This window comes from Danio rerio, chromosome 9 (genome assembly GCF_052040795.2).
Source record: "Danio rerio strain M-AB ecotype USA chromosome 9, GRCz13ab, whole genome shotgun sequence".
Lineage (NCBI taxonomy): Eukaryota > Metazoa > Chordata > Actinopteri > Cypriniformes > Danionidae > Danio > Danio rerio.
The window spans coordinates 56,279,966-56,302,500 of record NC_141029.1 but is presented as its reverse complement, the minus strand read 5'-3'; the positions used below and the strand labels follow the sequence as shown (position 1 = coordinate 56,302,500).

The 22,535-nt window shown below is 35.2% G+C and overlaps 1 protein-coding gene and 1 long non-coding RNA gene across 4 annotated transcripts in view; one reads left to right on the top strand and one right to left on the bottom strand.

Annotated features, from left to right (window-relative positions):
- Positions 1-18,867, top strand: part of ednrbb (endothelin receptor type Bb) — a 21,815-nt gene extending 2,948 nt beyond the window's left edge. Inside the window, exons 3-10 of one of the 3 annotated variants that reach the window (XR_015500011.1) lie at positions 1,487-1,599; positions 1,818-2,022; positions 3,915-4,055; positions 4,440-4,573; positions 9,085-9,193; positions 15,697-16,169; positions 16,658-16,775; positions 17,074-17,273. Coding sequence is in view for 2 of the 3 variants with exons in the window: in XM_087268590.1 (XP_087124716.1) it covers positions 1,487-1,599; positions 1,818-2,022; positions 3,915-4,055; positions 4,440-4,573; positions 9,085-9,193; positions 15,697-15,864 (870 nt within the window). In the remaining variant the exon portion in view is untranslated. Of the gene's footprint in view, positions 1-1,486; positions 1,600-1,817; positions 2,023-3,914; positions 4,056-4,439; positions 4,574-9,084; positions 9,194-15,696; positions 16,605-16,657; positions 16,776-17,073; positions 17,274-18,245 lie in introns of those variants that run through there. The other 2 variants (XM_087268590.1, XM_087268589.1) reach the window with 2 other exon arrangements.
- On the bottom strand, positions 15,205-18,087 carry LOC147842471 (uncharacterized). The gene is made up of 3 exons (XR_015500136.1): positions 17,066-18,087; positions 16,596-16,763; positions 15,205-16,108 (listed from the first exon to the last, which is right to left on the bottom strand). It is a non-coding gene; the product is annotated as an uncharacterized LOC147842471 (long non-coding RNA).
- Positions 18,868-22,535: the final 3,668 nt, after the last annotated feature.

The window sequence follows — 22,535 nt, the reverse complement described above, 5'->3', positions numbered from 1 at the left end:
CTAACCTGCACATTAATCAGACACAAGATGGAGCCAAACAGTCAGAAACACAAAGCTAAACTAGAAACTAAAACAGCTGATGAAGTATACACTAACCTGCACATTATTCAGCTGATGGAGTATACACTAACCTGCGCATTATTCAGCTGATGGAGTATACACTAACCTGCGCATTATTCAGACACAAGATGGAGCCAAACAGTCAGAAACACAAAGCTGATAGACACTAAAACAGCTGATGGAGTATACACTAACCTGCGCATTATTCAGCTGATGGAGTATACACTAACCTGCACATTATTCAGCTGATGGAGTATACACTAACCTGCGCATTATTTAGCTGATGGAGTATACACTAACCTGCGCATTATTCAGCTGATGGAGTATACACTAACCTGCGCATTATTCAGACACAAGATGGAGACAAACAGCCAAAAACACAAAGCTGACAGAAACTAATACAGCTGATGGAGTATACACTAACCTGCACATTATTCAGCTGATGGAGTATACACTAACCTGCACATTATACAGCTGATGGAGTATACACTAACCTGCACATTATTCAGCTGATGGAGTATACACTAACCTGCGCATTATACAGCTGATGGAGTATACACTAACCTGCACATTATTCAGCTGATGGAGTATACACTAACCTGCGCATTATTCAGACACAAGATGGAGACAAACAGTCAAAAACACAAACTGACAGAAACTAAAACAGTTGATGGAGTATACACTAACCTGCACATTATTCAGATGATGGAGTATACACTAACCTGCGCATTATTCAGACACAAGATGGAGACAAACAGCCAAAAACACAAAGCTGGCAGAAACTAAAACAGCTGATGGAGTATACACTAACCTGCGCATTATTCAGACACAAGATGGCTCCAAACAATTAAAAACACAAAGCTGACAGAAACTAAATCAGCTGATGGAGTATACACTAACCAGCGCATTTTTCAGGCACAAGATGGAGACAAAACAGTCATCTGGGAATAACCGACCTTAGATTGTCATGACTGACCAATCAGAATAGAGTATGTCAGACAGCCGTGAGATAATATTCATTCATTCATTCATTTTCTTGTCGGCTTAGTCCCTTTATTAATCCGGGGTCGCCACGGCGGAATGAACCGCCAACTTATCCAGCAAGTTTTTTACACAGCGGATGCCCTTCCAGCCGCAACCCATCTCTGGGAAACATCCACACACACACTCATACACTACGGACACTATTTAGCCTATCCAATTCACCTGTACCGCATGTGTTTGGACTGTGGGGGAAACCAGAGCACCCAGAGGGAACCCACGCGAAGGCAGGGAGAACATGCAAACTCCACACAGAAATGCCAACTGAGACGATGTTCGAAACCAGCGACCCAGCGACCTTCTTGCTGTGAGGCGACGGCACTACCTACTGCGCCACTGCTTCACCCTGAGATAATATAATATAATGTATTGTTATGTTGTGCAGATTCTGGCGGTGGATTGGCCGTTCGGGGTGGTGTTTTGTAAACTGGTGCCGTTTATTCAGAAAACTTCTGTTGGGATTACAGTCCTGAGTCTGTGTGTGCTGAGTATAGACAGGTGAGAGCAATATAGCATTAAATTATTATATTATAAATGATTATATTATAAATGATTATATATTGTATTTTATTATGTTGTATCATATTATATCAAAATCTAAAAATATTTGTTGTTTATTATTTAAATATGAAATATGAAGCTGCTCTGCTCTGATTATGAGTGTTTTACAGTGTAATCTGATGTAAATCTGACTCTGTGTGTTTGTTGCTCTGCAGGTATCGGGTGGTTTCCTCCAGGAGTCGAATCAAAGGGCCGTCTTTCCCCAAGTGGACTCTTATTAAATTATGTGTAATCTGGGTTATTTCTGCATTCCTGGCTGCTCCAGAGGCTGTGGCGTTTGACCAGATCACCATGGATTACAGAGGAGAACGTCTGCGCATCTGCCTGCTTCATCCTGTGCAGAACAATGCATTCATGCAGGTAAAACATGGTAAACACTGTCATTTAGAAATAAAGAAATCTTTAATTGTATATACAAAATCACAACCTCTTAATTCACTATATACAGTTGAAATCAGAATTTTTAGCTCTCCTGACTGTATATTTTCCCTCAATTTGTGTTTAACAAAGTGAAGATTTTTTTCAACATAACAGTTTTAATAACTCATCTCTAATAACTGATTTATTTTCTCTCAGACACTTTTATTCAGCCTAAAGTGACATTTAAAGGTTTAACTAGGGTAATTAGGGTAAAGTTAGGGTAATTAGGCAAGTCATTGTATAACAGTGGTTTGTTCTGTAGACTATCCAAAATAAATAATGCTAAAGGGGGCTAATAATATTGACATGTTCTCCAATATTAAAATGGCTTTTAAACAATTAAAAAATGCTTTTATTCTAGACAAAATAAAACAAATAAGACTTTCTCCAGAAGAACAAATATTAGAGGAAAAACTGTGGAAAATCCCTGAATCTGTTAAACATCATTTGGGAAATATTTGAAAAAGAAAATAAATTTCACAGAAGAGCGCATAATTTTGATCAAATATCAATATATATATATATATATATATATATATATATATATATATATATATATATATATATATATATATATATATATATATATATCAATATATCAATATATATATATATATATATATATATATATATATATATATATATATATATACATATATATATATATGATTTTATGAAACTTTTATTGTTGTATTGCTGCTATATCTTCATGTACGATTTTTTTATGGCTTGCATAAAATTATTTAGTGTTATTAACAATTAATTAAATTAGCTGTTATTATCATTTTTTGAAATATTAATTTAATAGTTAGATTTAATAATTAGATTTATTAAATCGTTTACATTTGTTTAATAGATATAGATTTATAGTTTCATAAATAAAAATATTTCCCAAATATTTAGTTTTCCATATTGATGTATAATAATATTATGTATAATAATAATAGTATGATAATAATAATGATATTAATAATGATGATAATGATGATGATGATGATGATAATAGTAATAATAATAATATTAATAATAATAATAATAGTAGTAGTAATAATTATACTACTACTAATAATAATGATGATAATAATAATAATAGTAATAATAATGATATTAATGATGATGATGATGATGATAATGTTGATAATAATAATAATAATGATGATGATGATAATAGTAATAATAATGATATTAATAATAATAATGATGATAATAATAATAATAGTAATAATAATGATATTAATGATGATGATGATGATGATGATGATAATGTTGATAATAATAATAATGATGATGATAATAGTAATAATAATGATATTAATAATAATAATGATGATAATGATGATGATGATAATAATAGTAATAATAATAATAATACTGGTCACACTTTACAATAAGGTTCATTAGTTGATGTTAATTAATGCATTTACTAACATGAACAAACAATGAACAATACATCTACAAAATACAGTTGTTCATTGTCAGTTCATGTTAACTCATGGTGCATTAACTAACGTTAACAAGCATGGACTTGGATATTAATAATGCATTAGTAAATGTTCAATTATGATTAATACATGCTGTAGATGCGTTGTTCATGATTAGTTCATGTTAGTAAATGCATTAACTAGTGAACCTTATTGTAAAGTGTTACCATAATAATGATGATGATGATGATAATAGTAATAATAATAATATTAATAATAATGATGATGATAATAATAATAATAATAATAATAATAATGAGAATTATACAAATTATAAATATTCTTACTATTTTTGTTCTTCTTCTTATTATTATTATTAAATGTTGATCAGGAGCTCTGTGTTTTCTGTAGTTTTATAAAGTGGCCAAAGACTGGTGGCTGCTGCTGTTTTATTTCGTGTTTCCGCTGTCCTGCACCGCCGTCTTCTACTCGCTCATGACCTGGAGGATCTTAAGAGTTCAGCAGTCTGCGCTCCACAAACACAGGAAACAGGTGCGTTTCTACACCTCATCTGCATATTTCACTGGTTCGAGTCCCAGCTGGGTCAGTTGGCATTTCTGTGTGGAGTTTGCATGTTCTCCACATTTTGGTGTGGGTTTCCTCCGGGTGCTCCGGTTTCCCCCACAGTCCAAACACATGCGCTATAGGGGAATTGGATAAGCTATATTGTCTGTTGTGAATGCAAGTGTGTATGGGTGTTTCCAAATGTTGTGCTGCGGCTGGAAGCGCATCTGCTGCATAAAATATATGCTGGATAAGTTGACGGTTCATTCCGTTGTGGCGACTCCGAAAAGAAAATGAATGAATGAATGATTTAACGATTTAATTTCTACTGTGTGACTTGATTAGCTGTTTGTGATGTGTGTGTGCTGTCAGAGGCGTGAGGTGGCGCGCACCGTCTTCTGTCTGGTCCTGGTGTTTGCTGTTTGCTGGTTTCCTCTTCACCTCAGCAGAATCCTCAGGATGATCCTCTATGATGAACGGGACCCTGACAGATGCAGATTACTGAGGTCAGAAAACAGTTTCTATGTGCTTCTCTATAAGAAATTGGTCTGTACGGGATATATTTGAGGTGCTGATTAAAAATGAAATTATTAAAGAATGAATTTACGTATCTTGGCATAACTCTAGACACTAATTTAACATTTGATAGTCATGTTAAAAATATAAATAAGAAAGTTAAGCCAAGTCTAAACTGTTTTCATTTTATTAGAAGGTTTTTAACATATCAAACTGCAGAATTATACATGTGTAGCGATCTGACTGGGTAGGGGTGCCAACTTATATATTTATAAGTAAAAAATAAAAAATTATATTTATAAAGTCAATGCTACATGGGATACACTAGCAGTGCAATAACCCTAGTAACCCCTTATAGAGCTAAAGACAAAATAAATCAGACTAAAAACAATAATAGGGCCTTGTTGTGGATTACTATATATTTATATATATATATATATATATATATATATATATATATATATATATATATATATATATATATATATATATATATATATATATATATGTATGTATATATATATATGTATATATATATACATATATATATATATATATATATATATATATATATATATATATATATATATATATATATATATATATATATATATATGTATGTATATATATATATGTATATATATATATATATATATATATATATATATATATATATATATATATATATATATATATATATATATGTATATATATATACATATATATATATATATATATATATATATATATATATATATATATATATATATATATATATATATATTAAGGGTGGAGCCGAACCCGAATACGGTATTCGGAAAGGCACGAATAGCGTGTTTTTACGAATACTTATTTCGAACAAATACTTGAAAAATTATTTGTATTCGGGAGCAAGAAAAGCATTATATCAAAAAGCTGCGTTTCCTCCTGAGACCACAGTGCGTGAGTGAGAGAGAGAGAGAGAGCGAGAGAGAGAGAGAGAGAGACGGAGGGCGGGGCGGAGGTACACTATTTTGTACCTTAATTGGTTTCCAGATGCAGTTTATAAACTTGTAGCGGAGTTTGTTCGGGATTTTCCATTACGCTGCATTTTTTAAGTTTGCAACCGGGTGCTCTGTTTACGCAACGTTAGCTCTGTTAGCGCGGTAATTTAGACAATAGACTGTTGACAGAGTAACGTTAACGTTCTTTTATAAAGGTTAAAACGATGCTTGTGCAGTTGTGTCGAATAGTATGCACTTATGGGAGTTATATGGTACGTCTACATTACTGTCTTTTGCAGACAGCAAGATATATGCTATAGGCTAGTTAACCTTAGCATAGCTTCCCGTCACTTTTTATAAACTTGAAACTCCTCAAATACATTTGGGCACCATGAAAAAGAGTAAAAAAGACGGCTGCTGAGCCATTTCTTAGTCCTTCACCAGTCAAAAGAAAAAAAAAACCTTCAGGTTCTGTGTGGAAGAATTTTACAGTCAGTGCTGCTGCAGATAAAACAAAGTGATACTGTATAAAAGAAGTACAGTTTTTTTTAAATATTATTTGTTTTTATTCTGTCTATTCAGTGTCCTTCAACAAGAACGGTGGTGGTGGGGTTCATAATATTCACAATGGTATTTTATTAGTTGTTGGTTTAACCATGGATGAGATAATGGCTTCTATGTTATTTTCTTTTCAATGACATTTCTTGTCACATGTTCAAAAACAACCAATATTGCATGTCTATAATTTATATAATGGGTATAATTAAACAATACTTTCACTATAACGTAAATTCGAAGTGTAATAGAAAAAAATATATATTTTTGCGCCATTTTGAATTTTACTCGAATACAAAAACAAATACTTTTCCCCCCTCAACAAATACAAATACAAATACCGGCTGCTCTGCACATCCCTAATATATATATATATATATATATATATATATATATATATATATATATATATATATATATATATATATATATATATATATGTATATATATATATATATGTATATATATATATATATATATATATATATATATATATATATATATATATATATATATATATATATATATATGTATATATATAGTAATCCACAACAAGGCCCCACCAGTGCTGATATACATCCATATCGCACTACTACGAGTGTGAAATTGCGATTATACAACAGTTTGAGGGCACAATCTTGTACATAAGAAAGAAATTTAAACACGGAGAGTCTAAAACACTTTTGTATTAGGAACTACTTTCTTCCGCCAATCAAACACATCTGCAGCTGACGTCAGAACAGCAGAAGCCATTACTATTTCACCAACGTCACTTTAGAGCTAGTGTTGGAATAATTCTCTATAGTGTAATGTAAAGCGGCGTTTCTTGTGTGTGACCCCCTTAAGGTGATGACAAAACAGCAAATTTTGAGATAAATCAGAGATAAATTGGTTAAATCCTTCCATTTTGGGCTCTGAAAATTATGAAAACTAATTGTAATATATGAAACCTTGACCCATTTGCTTAAGATTATTGAGCAAGCTCATACACGACACACAAAAAGTGAAATGAATGAGGAGACATGTAGAGATAAGGCAAACTCTAAATTAAGTAATTTTAGCATGTCAAAGTCATATTTATGTGTATAAAATATATTTTCCCAACCAAAAATTGTGGCAAGTGAAAATGGCGAGTGGCTAGTAATGTTAGAAAACTTCTAGCCACAGTGGCTGGTGGTCAAAAAAGTTAATGTTAAGCCCTGTGTATTTACTATTTCCATTTTGTCCAGTTTTTCAAGTCTCCTGTGGACAGGTGTTGAGAATTAGCAAGTTTGCTAAAACACCTAAACAAATGCATTAGCTTGTCCAGAGTAATTGTGATGTCCAAACTTTATTATATTTACCATTCGATCGAGGAGGACTTAAATGTCCAAACTTTCAGTGGTATTATTGGGCTGCTCAGCTGCGTACAATCATGTATTATTTTTCTTCTGAAAGTCCTCCTTCTTGGATAGATTTGGAATCCCAATCTATCACACCACAAATACCACTGCACTTATACCTATATTCGGCAGACCTCAAATATCTAAGAAAAAACACAGACAACCCCATTGTATTGAACATGATTAATGTTTGGTTTGATTCTTGTAAACATTTGAATATAAATCCTTCCTGGTCACGTTTTAGTCCTATTTGGGGTAATGTTAAGTTTAAACCAGGAAAAAGTGATGCAGGATTTCGGATATGGGCTGAAAAAGGGTTAAGGAAAGTACAAGATATGTACAATAAGGATGAAATATTTATGTCCTTTGCAGTAATTTCAAAAAAATATGATATTCCAAAGACGCATTTTTTTAAATATCTTCAACTTAGAAGCTTTATATCCTCATCTCAAAATCATTCACTAGATATTCCTAACATTTCCTCATTAGAGGCAGCAATCCTAGGACACTGTTATGATAAAGGTTCAATTTCCTCTTTGTACAGATTGTTTGTGTCTGGCTCTAACGAATCCTCAGAATCAAAACTGAAGTTATGGAAAGAAGATATGAAAGATGAAATATCTCTAGAAGACTGGAACGAGGCATGTAGGAGAGCTCAGATACAGACAATCAATAGTAGCCTGAAACTCGTACAGTACAAATGGTTAATGCGAACATACATAACTCCCGCTATATTGCACAAGTTTAATGATAATATTCCAGATACCTGTATAAAGTGCAATGAGGTAAGAGGAACACTTTATCACTGTATTTGGGAATGTGTGAAAGTGAAACCCTTTTGGCAAGATCTTATTGAAATAATTGACCAAATTTTATTAAAGAAATTACCGTTGGATCCTAAGATTTTTATCCTGGGTATATTTCCTGTCAGCCCTCTCTTACAAAGCAAAGAGGTCAGATTCATAAACGTGTGTATTTTACAAGCTAAACGTATTATTGCTCTTAATTGGAAAAATATAAATGAACCTAGAATAGGAAAGTGGATTAAAGAAATGGCATCTCATATGTCAATGGAAAAGATCACGTATATTATCAAAAAGAAACAAAATGTGTTTGAAGATACCTGGAGACCTTTTAATAACTTTCTAAAGTACAATGTAAATGTGGACAGTCTACTACAAATAGAACAGGCTTAGGAATATGGGAAGTATCATGGTCTAAACAGACTACCTGATTTAAACATATCCCCTCTTTTTTTTTTTTTTCTCTTCACCCTTCTTATTATATTTTTTTTAATTGTTTATTTATTTTTATTTTACTTATTTACTTATTATTATTTATTTATTTATTTTTAAGGGAATGGGTTTTTGGGAGGGAGAATGGGGGGTAAAAAGTTTGCTGTGCCTTCATGATTATTGTTCTGTAATTGTGTAATCTGTTGTGATATGCAAATTGAAAAAAGTAATAAATATATTGTACAAAAAAAATTGTGATGTCCATGTCAAATAAATAAATAAATACATAAACACACACGCATGCGCACACTCTTACTCACTGCTGCTGGTTTGTCTGGTGTTTCAGCACTTTTCTGGTTCTGGACTACATCGGCCTCAACATGGCCTCCATCAACTCCTGCATCAACCCAGTGGCGCTGTATGTGGTCAGCAAGCGCTACAAAAACTACTTTAGGGTAAGACCTCTTTCTGTGTCACACAAGAGTTAATGTGTTCAAATAAATGAACTGTACTCCCAGTCACATGATTAAATGCAAAAAACTACCAGAATTAATGAGCGTTTCTTTAATCAACGCCTGTAAACGCAGCCCTGAAAGCCATTAAACGAGCATCCCATCTTCAGATTAGCTCCTCGGGCAGGTTTTTACGCACACACTTTTGTTTACAGATGAATTATGAATAGGTGTTACGTATGGCGGGAGATGGGATGTGACAGCAGGTGAACTGCGGATGCTTTTCACTTCATTCTCCCTGACAGAAGCCCAAAGTTTTGAGTTTGACTTTACACAAAAGTGACCTTGTGCACAACATTTCCATAAATCATGTATAATGCCTGGTGTTAATCTGCTCAGGCGCCTCATTTGCATAATGTTTAGCGAGAGGAGCGTTTCATGTTATTCTGAAGGTGTTTGGCTGCGGCTCAGCACGTCGGCATTGATTTCTGCCTGCTAATATCTGCTGTTTTCCTCCTAATCCACTGCGTTACACCTGCTCTGTGTCAAGGTTATTTCTGTAAACCCAAACGTAGACTGAAACTATTGATAATAACTTTATAATGAAGTAACTGTGATGTTCCTTTGAGTAATGAGTTATAGTCAGTGGTGGAAAGAGTACTGAAAAATCATACTCAAGTAAAAGTACCAGTACTTGCCTAAAAATGTAGTGTACATAGTGTGAAAGTATCTGATGTACATATTACTCAAAGTATGGGTTAATAATAATAATAATAATACCTTTTTTTTATAGGCGCCTTTCAGAGCACTCAAGGACACCTTACAATATGTCACAGGCACATTATAAAAACAAGACAGAAGAGTAATAAAACATAGTATTAATCCAGAAAGTCATTAAAAGCAATCCTGAACAGAACGGTTTTAACCTGGGATTTAAACCTGGGAGTTCACCTGAGGAATATCTAACGGCAGGGAGTTCCATAACTGTGGTGCTGTGCAGCTAAAAGCCACCAAATCATTTCATCTTAAAGGGTAACGAAACACCAGAACACATGTATTGAGCTGTTGACAGTCGTATATGTGTCCCACACTGCTAAAAACACTATTAGGACACCTATATTTCACTAAAAAGTGTAAATTGGTTGTTTTTGCGTTATTTCAAGCAAATTCGTACTTCCGGTTTGAAACTAATTTTTGAAGCTGCGTCACGGTCATGAGATAATAGCGTGTATTCCAGCGTGCAGACTGGGCGTCTGTACCTGGGTGTACAGTATTACGTCTCTAAATGTGCTGCATTAATGCATGAATATCAGCGCGCTCTATTGTGCAACTTCATTAATATTCATTAATGTTACAGTGTAGACGGCAGAGAGACGCCACGTTGTGTTGGCAAAACAAGCATGAAGTGTTGCTTTTATAGTTTGCTTCAGTGAAGTTTTGTTTTCATTTTCTCTCTGTGAGAGCTCAGCTGGAGTCACGTGTGGATTAACAGTGTACGCGACGCTCGACAACAATAACTTACGTGTCTAAGGAGGATTATTGTTTACCTGAGAGCTTTTCTCTTCTGCAAATGGAGATCTGGATTCGCTTTAGTCTCCTCTTAATAAAGACGCGGCTCTAGTTGCTGGTGATTGTCCTGTCTCTACAGATTTGGTGAGTGAGTGACCAGTGCTCTTTGTTTATTCAGGTTGTTCATATCGAACTAAGTTAACTATTGCACCGAGTGTAAACATGTTAGCACCACAACCAAACTATTACCGTCGTGTAGGGTTTTCACCGCATTTTGTGACCGGAATAACACACGCGGCTTACCTGCAGAGTGCATCTAAGTTACAGAGAAATGCAGAGTTTTTTTTTCTCTCATTCGCCTTGCGGTATCAAACATTGCATGAAAAATACACGCTTAGAGCAGCTCCTCGAATCAAATATCTCGTTTGTCGGGAGGGGCATGAATGAATTCCCTGAATGAAAGAGCCAAACTGCAGTTAAAGTCCACCATTTAATAATTTGGCAAATAATTCGACTACAGATGTCCATGTAAACACAATCACTTTCTCCTGCGTGTGTGCGTGTGTGTGTGTGTGTGTGTGTGTGTGTGTGTGTGTGTGTGTGTTTTGACTCTGAAACTCAGCGGGTGCCCAAATAGACACTCCCACACTATCCCTTTTTTGCTCCTCTGACACTCCCCCCTAAACAAAGCTGGACACGCCCACTTTTCTGGCTTTTCCCAAAGTAGAGGTGTGAAAACACACTGCTGAAACGAGGGGGTTATGTGGAACTGACAACAGTTCAGCGGCAGAAGATCTCAGTGAGCGCCGACCAGTGAAGAAGATCAGAGAGATAATCGGATGGCAGGTTGTGAAGAGCTTTGTAGGTTAATAAAAGAATTTTATATTGTACACGATAAAAAACAGGAAGCCAATGCAAGTGAAGAAGAGTTGGAGTTAATTGCTCAGAAGCACGCGAGCGGGTGACTACCCTAGCTGCTGAGTTCTGGATTAACTGTAATCTGTGAAGTTTATTAAAAGGGAGACCAGATAGGAGGGAATTGCAATAATCAATCCTTGATGTAACCAGAGCTTGCACAAGCACTTCAGTATTTTGTTCGGATAGTGAAGGGCGAAGTCTTGCAATGTTACGAAAGTGAAAAAAGGCAGAGCGTGAAATATTACTAATATCCCTGCTGAAAAATCCAGTTTAAACCAGCCTAGGCTGGTTGGCTGGTTTTACCTGGTTGATCAGCCTGGTTTTAGAGGGCATTTCCAGACTGGTTTTCAGCCATTTCCAGCCTGGTTTTAGCTGGTCAGCTGGAAAATGAAAAGGCTGGTTTTGGCTGGACTCCCAGCCTGGCTAGGCTGGTCAAGCTGGTTTTAGCTGGTCATCTCCCAGCCTGACCAGTTAAGACCAGGCTGGAAATGGCTGGAAACCAGTCTGGAAATGGCCAAATCCGCTCTAAAACCAGGCTGGTCGACCAGCTAAAACCAGCCTAGGCTGGTTTAAGCTGGATTTTTTTGTAGGGATGTGAATTAAACAAAAGCATACCATCTAGGATAACCCCAAGACTTTTAACATGAGTTTTAAAATTTACTTAGCAATTATTGATAGATATAGTAAAGGATTGAGCTTTAGAAAAAACAGATTTAGAGCCAACCAGAAAGGCTTCGGGCTCTATTTTGACGGTCCATGCGCAGAGCGCAAAACGCAGGGCGCAAACGCTTTCAGGGTGTGTCAGAATGCATTTTTGCTGATTTAAGGACTGGAAAATTCGCTTTGCGCCGTGGCGCATGGTCTAAAAGGGTTGAGTTTATTTTCTTAATGAGTTACAGGTGTGTTTTGAGAATAAACCAATCAGAGTCTCATCTCCCATTCCCTTTAAGAGTCAGCTGTGTCGCGCCATAAGCGCATTCGCTATTTACAGGACGTAAAGTAAGTCTAAGTGGAAAATCTGAGCAATTCACAAGCAAACAGTTAACAGTTTTTTTTTTTATAGAAAACTGTTAAACAGAGCATCTACTGCGTGAGAATGAGAGATAATGGAACTACTTTCACTTTCGCTCTTGAATAGGGAAACCTTTACGCACAGACATCAATAAGTCTATAAATAATTAATTGCGTTTGTTCAGCGCAAATATTCGTTTCAAAACTATTTCTAAATTCAGTTCTAACGTCAAGCTGTAACATCATTAGAAATTGATATTTGGTTGATTTTAGGCCTGAAGTTGCTGACGTCAACCTAATTTTCATTTACAAACAAAGTGCAATGTGCCCACAACGTTGCGGTAGAACATCAATCTGGCCATTTTCGGTCATTATAAAGATATGCGTCGTCTTCTCATCAGTGACATGCATCTGAAGGTCTCTAGGTCAATGCGTGTGATGATTTTGGACATTTTCTTGAACACTTTTAATGCTTCCAAACAGTTTGCAGCCATTATCAATCACTCCTGTCTTGAGGTAGTTCACTATGAGGCGATTTACCTTTTAGGTGGGATTTGATTGGACAGGAATTACAGAACTGATTTTTCTAATCCCAAAATAATGAATAAAAAGAGTGAGGCTATGGTCAAATAAATAAACAAATTAAAAAAGGGTGATTGCTGAGAGTGCAAGCAGCTGAGTACCTTTTTTCTCCAGAAATCTGCTCCATTTGGATCCGGGACTAGTGGAGTTTCCATGAATTGCAGTTTCAGTTACTTCTGTATTTGCTTTACGAGGGAAACGGGAGGTTGCTGCTTGGTTAAAAGTAGATCTTTCTAAAGTAGTAGTAAGTAGTGAGAGTATTACAAGAGTAGTGAGTATTACGCTGTAAAAAGCTGATGCGTTTAAATGTAAATTGTGGATGTGTGTAAACGTAACATTCTGTATTGCGTCTAGTTATTGCCCTGCAGGCTCACAACATCATTAGACGTTAACATTATGTTAGACGTTTAGGTCGTTATGTCAGGTGACCAAAATTAAATGAATAGTCAGCGTCTTAGGACAACATTATTTTGATGTCCAACAATGACATTAAATGATGTTGATAATTGGTTGATTTTAGGTTGTGTTGGAAAGTGACCAAAATCCAACGTCGAGCCAACATCTTAAACCAACATCATATTGACATTTATTCAACTGAAATCCAACGTCTGATAGACGTCATAATGGTAACGTCCACACAACGTCAAGCTTTAACATCATTAGAAATTGATGTTTGGTTGATTTTAGGCCTGAAGTTGCTGTCGTCAACCTAATTTTCATTTACAAACAAAGTGCAACGAGTCCACGACGTTGCGGTACAACATCAATCTGGCCATTTTCGTCATCATACAGTAAACATGCGTCATCTTCTCATCAGTGACATGCATCTAAACAGCCTCTAGGTCAATGCATGTGATGATTTTGGACGTCTTCTTGGACACTTTTAATGCTTCCAAACAGTTTACTGCCATTATCAATCGCTCATGTCTTGAGGTAGTTCACTATGAGGCGATTTACCTTTTAGGTGGGATTTGATTGGACAGGAGGGATTTGATTGGACAGGAATTACAGAACTGATTTTTCTAATACCAAAATAATGAATAAAAAGAGTGAGGCTATGGCCAAAAAAATAAATTAATTAAAAAAGGGTGATTGCTGAGAGTGCAAGCAGCTGAGTACCTTTATTCTTCTGTAAAGTTGGCCATTTTAACAGTGGGCTCAACTGAAATCTGCTCCATTTGGAGCCAGGACTAGCGAAGTTTCCATGAATTGCAGTTTCAGTTACTTCTGTATTTGCTTTACGAGGGGAACGGGAGGTTGCTGCTTGGTTAAAAGTAGATCTTTCTTAAGTAGTAGTAAGTAGTGAGAGTATTACAAGAGTAGTGAGTATTACGCTGTAAAAAGCTGATGCGTTTACATGTAAATTGTGGATGTGTGTGTAAACGTAACATTCTGTAGTGCATTTAGTTATTGCCCTGCAGGCTCACAACATCATTAGACGTTAACATTATGTTAGACGTTTAGGTCTTTATGTCAGGTGACCAAAATTAAATGAATAGTCAGCGTCTTAGGACAACATTATTTTGATGTCCAACAATGACATTAAATGATGTTGATAATTGGTTGATTTTAGGTTGTGTTGGAAAGTGACCAAAATCCAACGTCGAGCCAACATCTTAAACCAACATCATATTGACATTTATTCAACTGAAATCCAACGTCTGATAGACGTCATAATGGTAACGTCCACACAACGTCAAGCTTTAACATCATTAGAAATTGATATTTGGTTGATTTTAGGCCTGAAGTTGCTGTCGTCAACCTAATTTTCATTTACAAACAAAGTGCAATGAGCCCTTGACATTGGGGTACAACGTCAATCTGGCCATTTTCGTCATCATACAGTAAACATGCGTCATCTTCTCATCAGTGACATGCATCTGAAGGTCTCTAGGTCAATGCATGTGATGATTTTGGACGTCTTCTTGGACACTTTTAATGCTTCCAAACAGTTTGCTGCCATTATCAATCGCTCATGTCTTGAGGTAGTTCACTATGAGGCGATTTACCTTTTAGATGTGATTTGATTGGACAGGAATTACAGAACTGATTTTTCTGTGTTTCTAAATGAGTAAAAAGAGTGAGGCTATGGTCAAATAAATAAATTAATTAAAAAGTGTGACTGCTGAGAGTGCAAGCAGCTAGGGACGCTAGGGACAGGACTGATTGTCCCCATAGACAAGTATAAATATAGTAGTGACTGCAGGTTAAAGGACAGTAGTGGAGTAAAAGTCCTGATACTGCAGTAAAAATATACTCAGGGGAAAGTAAAAGTCCACATTTATAAAACTACTTCCTGAGGAAAGCTACTCTGTTTACACTAAATGTTTAAAAAGTCATTTTTACATTAAAGCTTCCCTTTAAATGAAATGACCTTAAACTAAACTGAAATGTACAGCAAATCTAAGAAATGGCACTGAAATAAAAGCATGCACAAAAATAAAAAGTGCAAAACTGTAGTAATCTTGCTCTGTGTTCTCTAACAGGAGGCTCTGTGGAGATGCTGCACGAGGTCAAAGGTCACGGAGAGTTTGGTGAGGTCAAAAGTCACGGAGCCGCCGACTGACCACAGCGACTCCAGCAAACAAGAGCAAACGTCTGGTGACAGTCAGAGAAAGAGCTTTATTAAGAGTGTTCCCTGTCTGAAAACATGAAGTCAGACGCAGATGCTGTATATTTACTGTTCTTGCTTTTGTAAATACTGTTTTTTTTTTACAGTTGAATTAAGTGCACTTTCCAAATAGGGTTTTATTGTGTATTAAATCTCTAAAAACATTTAGTTAATTGAATTTAAATGAACTAAAAGCAACTGTGGTCATGTTTTACTTATTTTGAATCGATGTAGCCACTAAAGTAACTAAAAAATAGACATAAAAGCATGAAAAAATACTACAGTACCTGACAAAAGTCCAAGTTTTAGGAACAACAAATAATAACTTGACTTCTAGTTGATCATTTAGTAATAGAAGGGGCTTATATGAAAGGTAAAGGCCTCTAGATTACACTTATTTGAGCACATGAAAATATGATCATGGCTTGATTCCTAATGATTTAATTAGGACAGTAAGCTCTGACTCTGCTTAGACTAAAGTCTCGTCACTGAACAGAAATGATGTCCAGTATAGAATGTAAAGTCCTGCTGCAGTGGAGACAGAATGAATATTGTGTCTGACTCCATCATGAGCTTGGAGGACTGCATACTGTTTTTTTACTGTTGCATTTTCCAAATAGGGTTTTATTGTGTATTAAATCTCTAAAAACATTTAGTTCATTGAATTTAAATGAACTAAAATCAACTGTGGTCATTTTTTACTTATTTTGAATCGATGTAGCCACTAAAATAACTAAAAAATAGACATAAAAGCATGAAAAAATACTACACTACCTGACAAAAGTCCAAGTTTTAGGAACAACAAATAATAACTTGACTTCTAGTTGATCAGTTAGTATCAGAAGTGGAGGCAAAGGCCTCTAGATTACACTTATTTGACCAAAATAAAAAATGATCATGCCTTGATTTATAATGATTTGATTAGGACAGTAAGCTCTGACTCTGTTTAGACCAGTGGTTCTCAAATTTTTTTCATCAAGTACCACCTCAGAAAAAATTATCTCTCCAAGTACCATCAAAAAGAGCAGTATTGAAATACAGTAGTATAGAAGGCCCAGTAAAGCAGCTAAAACTTTGCACAGTTAAAAAATGTGGCAAATTACCTCTGAAATATAAGCTATATGTCATATATGGCATACTATATACATCATTTTTGATCAATTTTGAAATATATGTAGCATGTACATGCCATATTTCATTCCTCCGCGTACCACTAGAAGGAAGCTCCACAGTTTGAGAACCACTGGTTTAGACTAAAGTCTCATCACCAGGGCCGGAGTGGGACTCATTTTCAGCCCTGGAGTTTCAAACCAGACCGGCCCACCTCAGTTCACGACTGATTCCAATTCAGTTTCTAATGGCACTATCACGTCTTTTTCAAGAAAACTGCTGCTTTAGAAATTCAAATGTTCAACAGCCCTAACAGTATTATATGTCTTAACAATAAAATCGAAAAAAAAAAAGATTTTACACGGGAGAATCGATCCCGGGTCCGTGACATTGAAACGCAATGTGCTTACCACTGGACCACATTGGCGCAATTATAATGCAAGTAAAAAATAACTAATGACTTGCGACCCCTAAGACACAGCACTACTTTCTTTTGATTGCTCAATCTTTTTTTCCTATTTTTAGATTTCTGATCAAGTCAGTTATGTCAGATTTATTAATGTAGTGAATCATTTGATTTTCATTGAGCAGGTGTTTTATTCATTTTATTCGAATTATTTTATTCACTAAGGTGCCGCTGTTTGGGGTCGATAGTTACATTACATCCTCATCATAAACGTTAGTTAACCTGCAGGCTGCATTTTTCTCACGGGGCTGCGAGAAAATAAATAAAAAGAGCGGCGCTGCGGCAAAATAATGATTAAAAAGAGTAAAGCTATGGTCAAATAAAAAAATAGAAGAAAAAAGTGTGACTGCTCAGAGTGCAAGCAGCTAGGGACACCGGCCCTCGCGGCCAAAAAACAGACCGGCCCACCTGGAATTCTTCCGGTCCTCCCGATTAGCCAATACGGGCCTGCTCATCACTGAACAGAAATGATGTCCAGTATAGAATGTAAAGTCCTGCTGCAGTGGAGACAGAATGAATATTGTGTCTGACTCCATCATGAGCTTGGAGGACTGCATACTGTTTTTTTACTGTTGCATTTTCCAAATAGGGTTTTATTGTGTCTTAAATCTCTAAAAACATTTAGTTAATTGAATTTAAATGAACTAAACTGGTCAACAACTTTATGGAGGCGCTTTACTTTTAGCATTGGAGTATATCGAAAATGCCCAACATTTTTACAGACTCTAAATCATGCCTCCAGGTTATGAAATCTTCAACGAATGATCATCCTTTGATTGATAAAATTTTAACTAAAGTTCACCAACTTCAAAATCAGTTTTATCACATCATTTTTTGCTGGATTCCAGGACATGTCGGACTTTCAGGCAATGAGCGAGCTGATGCAGCTGCTATAGATGCTTTGAAGCAAGTAGTGAACAAATGCCAAATTCCTCCATCAGAGATGAAACCTTTTATTGAGGCTTACATTTTAAACAAGTGGCAAAAGGAATGGGATGCATTAGAAAACAATAAATTACCTGAAATCCAACCTGAAGTTTCACACAGAATTTTTAAGACATTTTAAGAATCGATTTGATCAAGTAGTTTTTACCAGATGTCGTATTGGGCTTACGAGAATAACACATGGTTTTTGTCTCCAAGGTGAAAACCCTACTCAGTGTTTGTGCTGCAAAACACATTTTACTGGACTGTCCTGCTTTTACTGATTCCAGAAGCCTTTTTTATGAAATGAACTCTTTGAAGGACATTTTTGACAAAGTGAAACCAGAAAAGATTTTAGAATTTTTATCATGTATTAACACAAAAAATCTTATTTAATTTATGTTTTATTTTGTTTGTTGATTTTTAAATTGTATATTTATTGTTGAAAGATTCCTGCCATGAAGGTAGCCTTGGTTGCTGACATGGCATTAAATAAAAAATACATTGCATTACATTTAAATGAACTAAAAACAGCAGATATGTCTTAAAAGCAACTGTGGTCATTTTTTACTTATTTTGAATCGATGTAGCTACTAAAATAACTTAAAAATAGACATAAAAGCATGAAAAAATACTACACTACCTGACAAAAGTCCAAGTTTTAGGAACAACAAATAATAACTTATTATTATCAAAAGGCCTCTAGATGACGCTTATTTTATCACAATAAAATATGATCATGGCTTGATTCTGAATGATTTCATTAGGACATAAGATCTTACTTTGTTTAGACTAAAGTCTCATCACTATGAAACAATGTCCAGTATAGAATATAAAGTCATGCTGCAGACACCTCCCTCACCACCTGCGTCCTCAACCGTTAAATTCACGCCAAAGGCAGCAGAATAGAGAGGGAATTATTAATGCTCATTAAATCTGACACCGCCCAGAACCCCCCCCCCCAAATGCTCAATAATGTTCATGTCTGGTGACTGGGCTGGCCAATCCTGAAGCAGCAGCTTGACCTTCTTTGCATTCAGGAGCTTTGATGTGGAGGCTGAAGTATGAGCAGGAGCGCTATCCTGCTGGAGAATTGTCCCTCTCCTGTGGTTTGTAATGTAATGGGCAGCACAAGTGTCTTGATACCTCAGGCTGTTGATGTTGATCATCCACTCTGCAGATCTCTCGCACGCCCCCATACTGAATGTAACCCCAAACCATGATTTCTCCTTCACCAAACTTGACTGATTTCTGTGAGAATCTTGTGTCCATGCTGGTTCCAGTAGGTCTTCTGCAGTATTGATGATGATTGATGCAGATCAACACATGATTCATCAGAGAAATCCACCTTCTGATAATTTTCCAAATGATCAACTAGAAGTCCAGTTATTATTATGTTGCTCTTACAACTGAGATCGACGACAAGACTTTTGTCATGGCATTGAAGAATCACCACAACAGATTTATTCAAGTACACTTTACTATAGAATGGATCAAAAATACTTTAGTAATTTATAGTATGTACTATAGTGTTTTAAAAACAAACTAAGCCCAACAAAGTGACTAAAACCATAATTAAGATAAAAATGAAATGTTACAAAAACTCAATGATTCTAAAGCAGCAGTTTAAAAATGCGTTTAATGTGTAAATATATCCACGCATGTATGTAAATTAATGTATTTTATGTGTAAATGTATATACAGTGCAAACACATGCAATAAACAGTTATTGTGTAATATTTAGTCATACCAAATTTTGGATAAACGTGTCAAAAACTTTGCCATTACAAAAAATAATAATAATAAATTATTTATTATCATTAATCATGCTCACTAAAACTGAATTTTTTTGATCAGAAATACTGTACAAAAATCTGAAATATTTTTGTGATTCCAAACAACTGTTGTCTTTGTTAAAATACTGTAATGTCATTTTTTCCCAGTGTTGTAAAGCTGAATTTTCAGCATTATCTTCAATGCCACGTGATCAGAAATAACTATAATATGATAATATAGCAATCAATTATACTGTCAGTGTTAAAACAGCCTATTATTATTAAGGAAAATGATAGGATATAATTATTTGATGACTTAGAATCAATTTTAAGTCATTGCTATAGTAAAATAAAATACAATACTGTAGTACATAAACATAAAATAGTAGTCATTTATGTAGTGTTTTTCACCCATACTATAGTAAAATACTTAAATTAATATGTTGTGATTATTATTTATGATATAGCAACATAAACAAATGACCTTTTTAAGTAACAGTGGTATATTATACAACAAAACACCACTGTTTCCTAGTAAAAACTAAAGTATACAGTATTTATAGTAGGCCTAGTTCACTATAGGTTATACTAGCCTACATCATGCTGAAGCGTTCATTAACAAAGACTTGTGAATGCTACACGTGACTATAGTTCTATAGTATTTATTTACTATATGCTATATTGTGGCTCTGGGTGTTTGTGTGTTAGCTGTATTATGAAGTACAGCGATCTCTCACGCTCACGCTGAGCTTATTATAGTGTCGGAGAGTTTGGCATCATGACGTGCGCGCGCTTTTCCTCCCCTCAGGGCTTGTTGACTCAATTCCCGCCATTACATTAAGTGCTGTTTTTTACAAATATATATATATATATATATCGGGCGACACAGGTCATGAATCATCGCTCAAACCATCCAGGTGTTTGCCGCGGGTTTCACGGATAAACCGCGTAATTGGCCACACTCCGGCGGATAAATATAGATGTAAGCCAAATGTCAGGCACGCGCACCCGAATAATAAAGTCTCCCTGGGGTTGCCAGGTATTCATAACAAAACAACAATGGCCAATCAAAACTCGCTCAGTAATAGCTATCAGAACTCAAAATATGCCCTCCGATCACAACTGTCTAAGCATTAGGACATGGTTACCCTCATATAGGATGTAAAATGTCAAATATTTAAGCTGCATAATAAAATAACAACACATGCAGCAAGCAGAGCTGGGTTAGGAACACATTGGGCCCTGGGGCTATAGCAAACCCAAGAGTCCTATTTATTTTATCGTCTCGTAAATCTTTTATTTTTAGCTATTATAATTATAATAATAATAATAATAATAATAATAATAATAATAATAATTATTATTATTATTATTATTATTAATGTGTTAATTAACATTATTTCAGTTACCTCAATTTGATTTATATTTGATAAAATCATTGATAGGCCTACAAGCTTTCATAATTAATCTCATATGAACTTTAATGTTCAAGTCTGCCAAAATCAAGCAAAAAATACAACAGATAATTACTTCCTAAATTAATGTTTTACAATAAATACTTTTAAAATGTTTCTTTGCAACATTAGCTGATCATTAATTTCTAAAACATCAAAGCACATGCTTCTAATTTCCCAAAATGTTGGTCTGGTGAGTCAGGCACGCGCACCTGTATAATAAAATCTCCCAGGGTTGCCAGATATTAGTGATGGAAAGTTCGGAACATTTTATTGAGTCGGATCTTTGAGTCTTGTTCATCGAGATGAACGAATCTTTTTTCGAGTCATTTCATTCATTTGGTTCAATTTGCCAAAATATTATTAAAATGTTACGAGTTGCTTCCAAACACATCTACAACTAGCCCAAAAGGTTGATCACACGACAAACAAGTCATAAATTGAATACTATAAGAAGGAGAAAATAATAATTCAATGTTTACCTGCTGTTTTGTCTATGAAGGTATTGTTGTGTCTTTGCTCAGCTCACCTCTTCTGTCTTTAAATGTCAGAGGTTCGTTTACGTTACACATAATCTTAACCAATGTACACAGTCTGAGCCAATAGAAGCCATGATAATTAGTTCACCTTTCGAGTCTTTTGGTTCTTGAGTCGTTCGTTCATCACGTGACAGAATGACTCAATCCCGAGGACTTGAGAGGTGAATGGATCAATTTACATTTAGTCATTTAGCAGATGCTTTTATCCAAAGCGACTTACAGATGAGGACAAGGAAGCAATTTACACAACTGTAAGAGCAACAATGAATAAGTGCTATAGGCAAGTTTAAGGTCTGTAAAGTCTAAGAAGGAAAGTATTAGTAATTTCTTTTTTTTGGGGTACAGTTAGTGGTATATCCAGAGAGGCAATTGCAGATTAGGAAGGAAAGTGGAGACTAAATAGTTGAGTTTTTAGTGGTTTCTTGAAGACAGCGAGTGACTCTGCC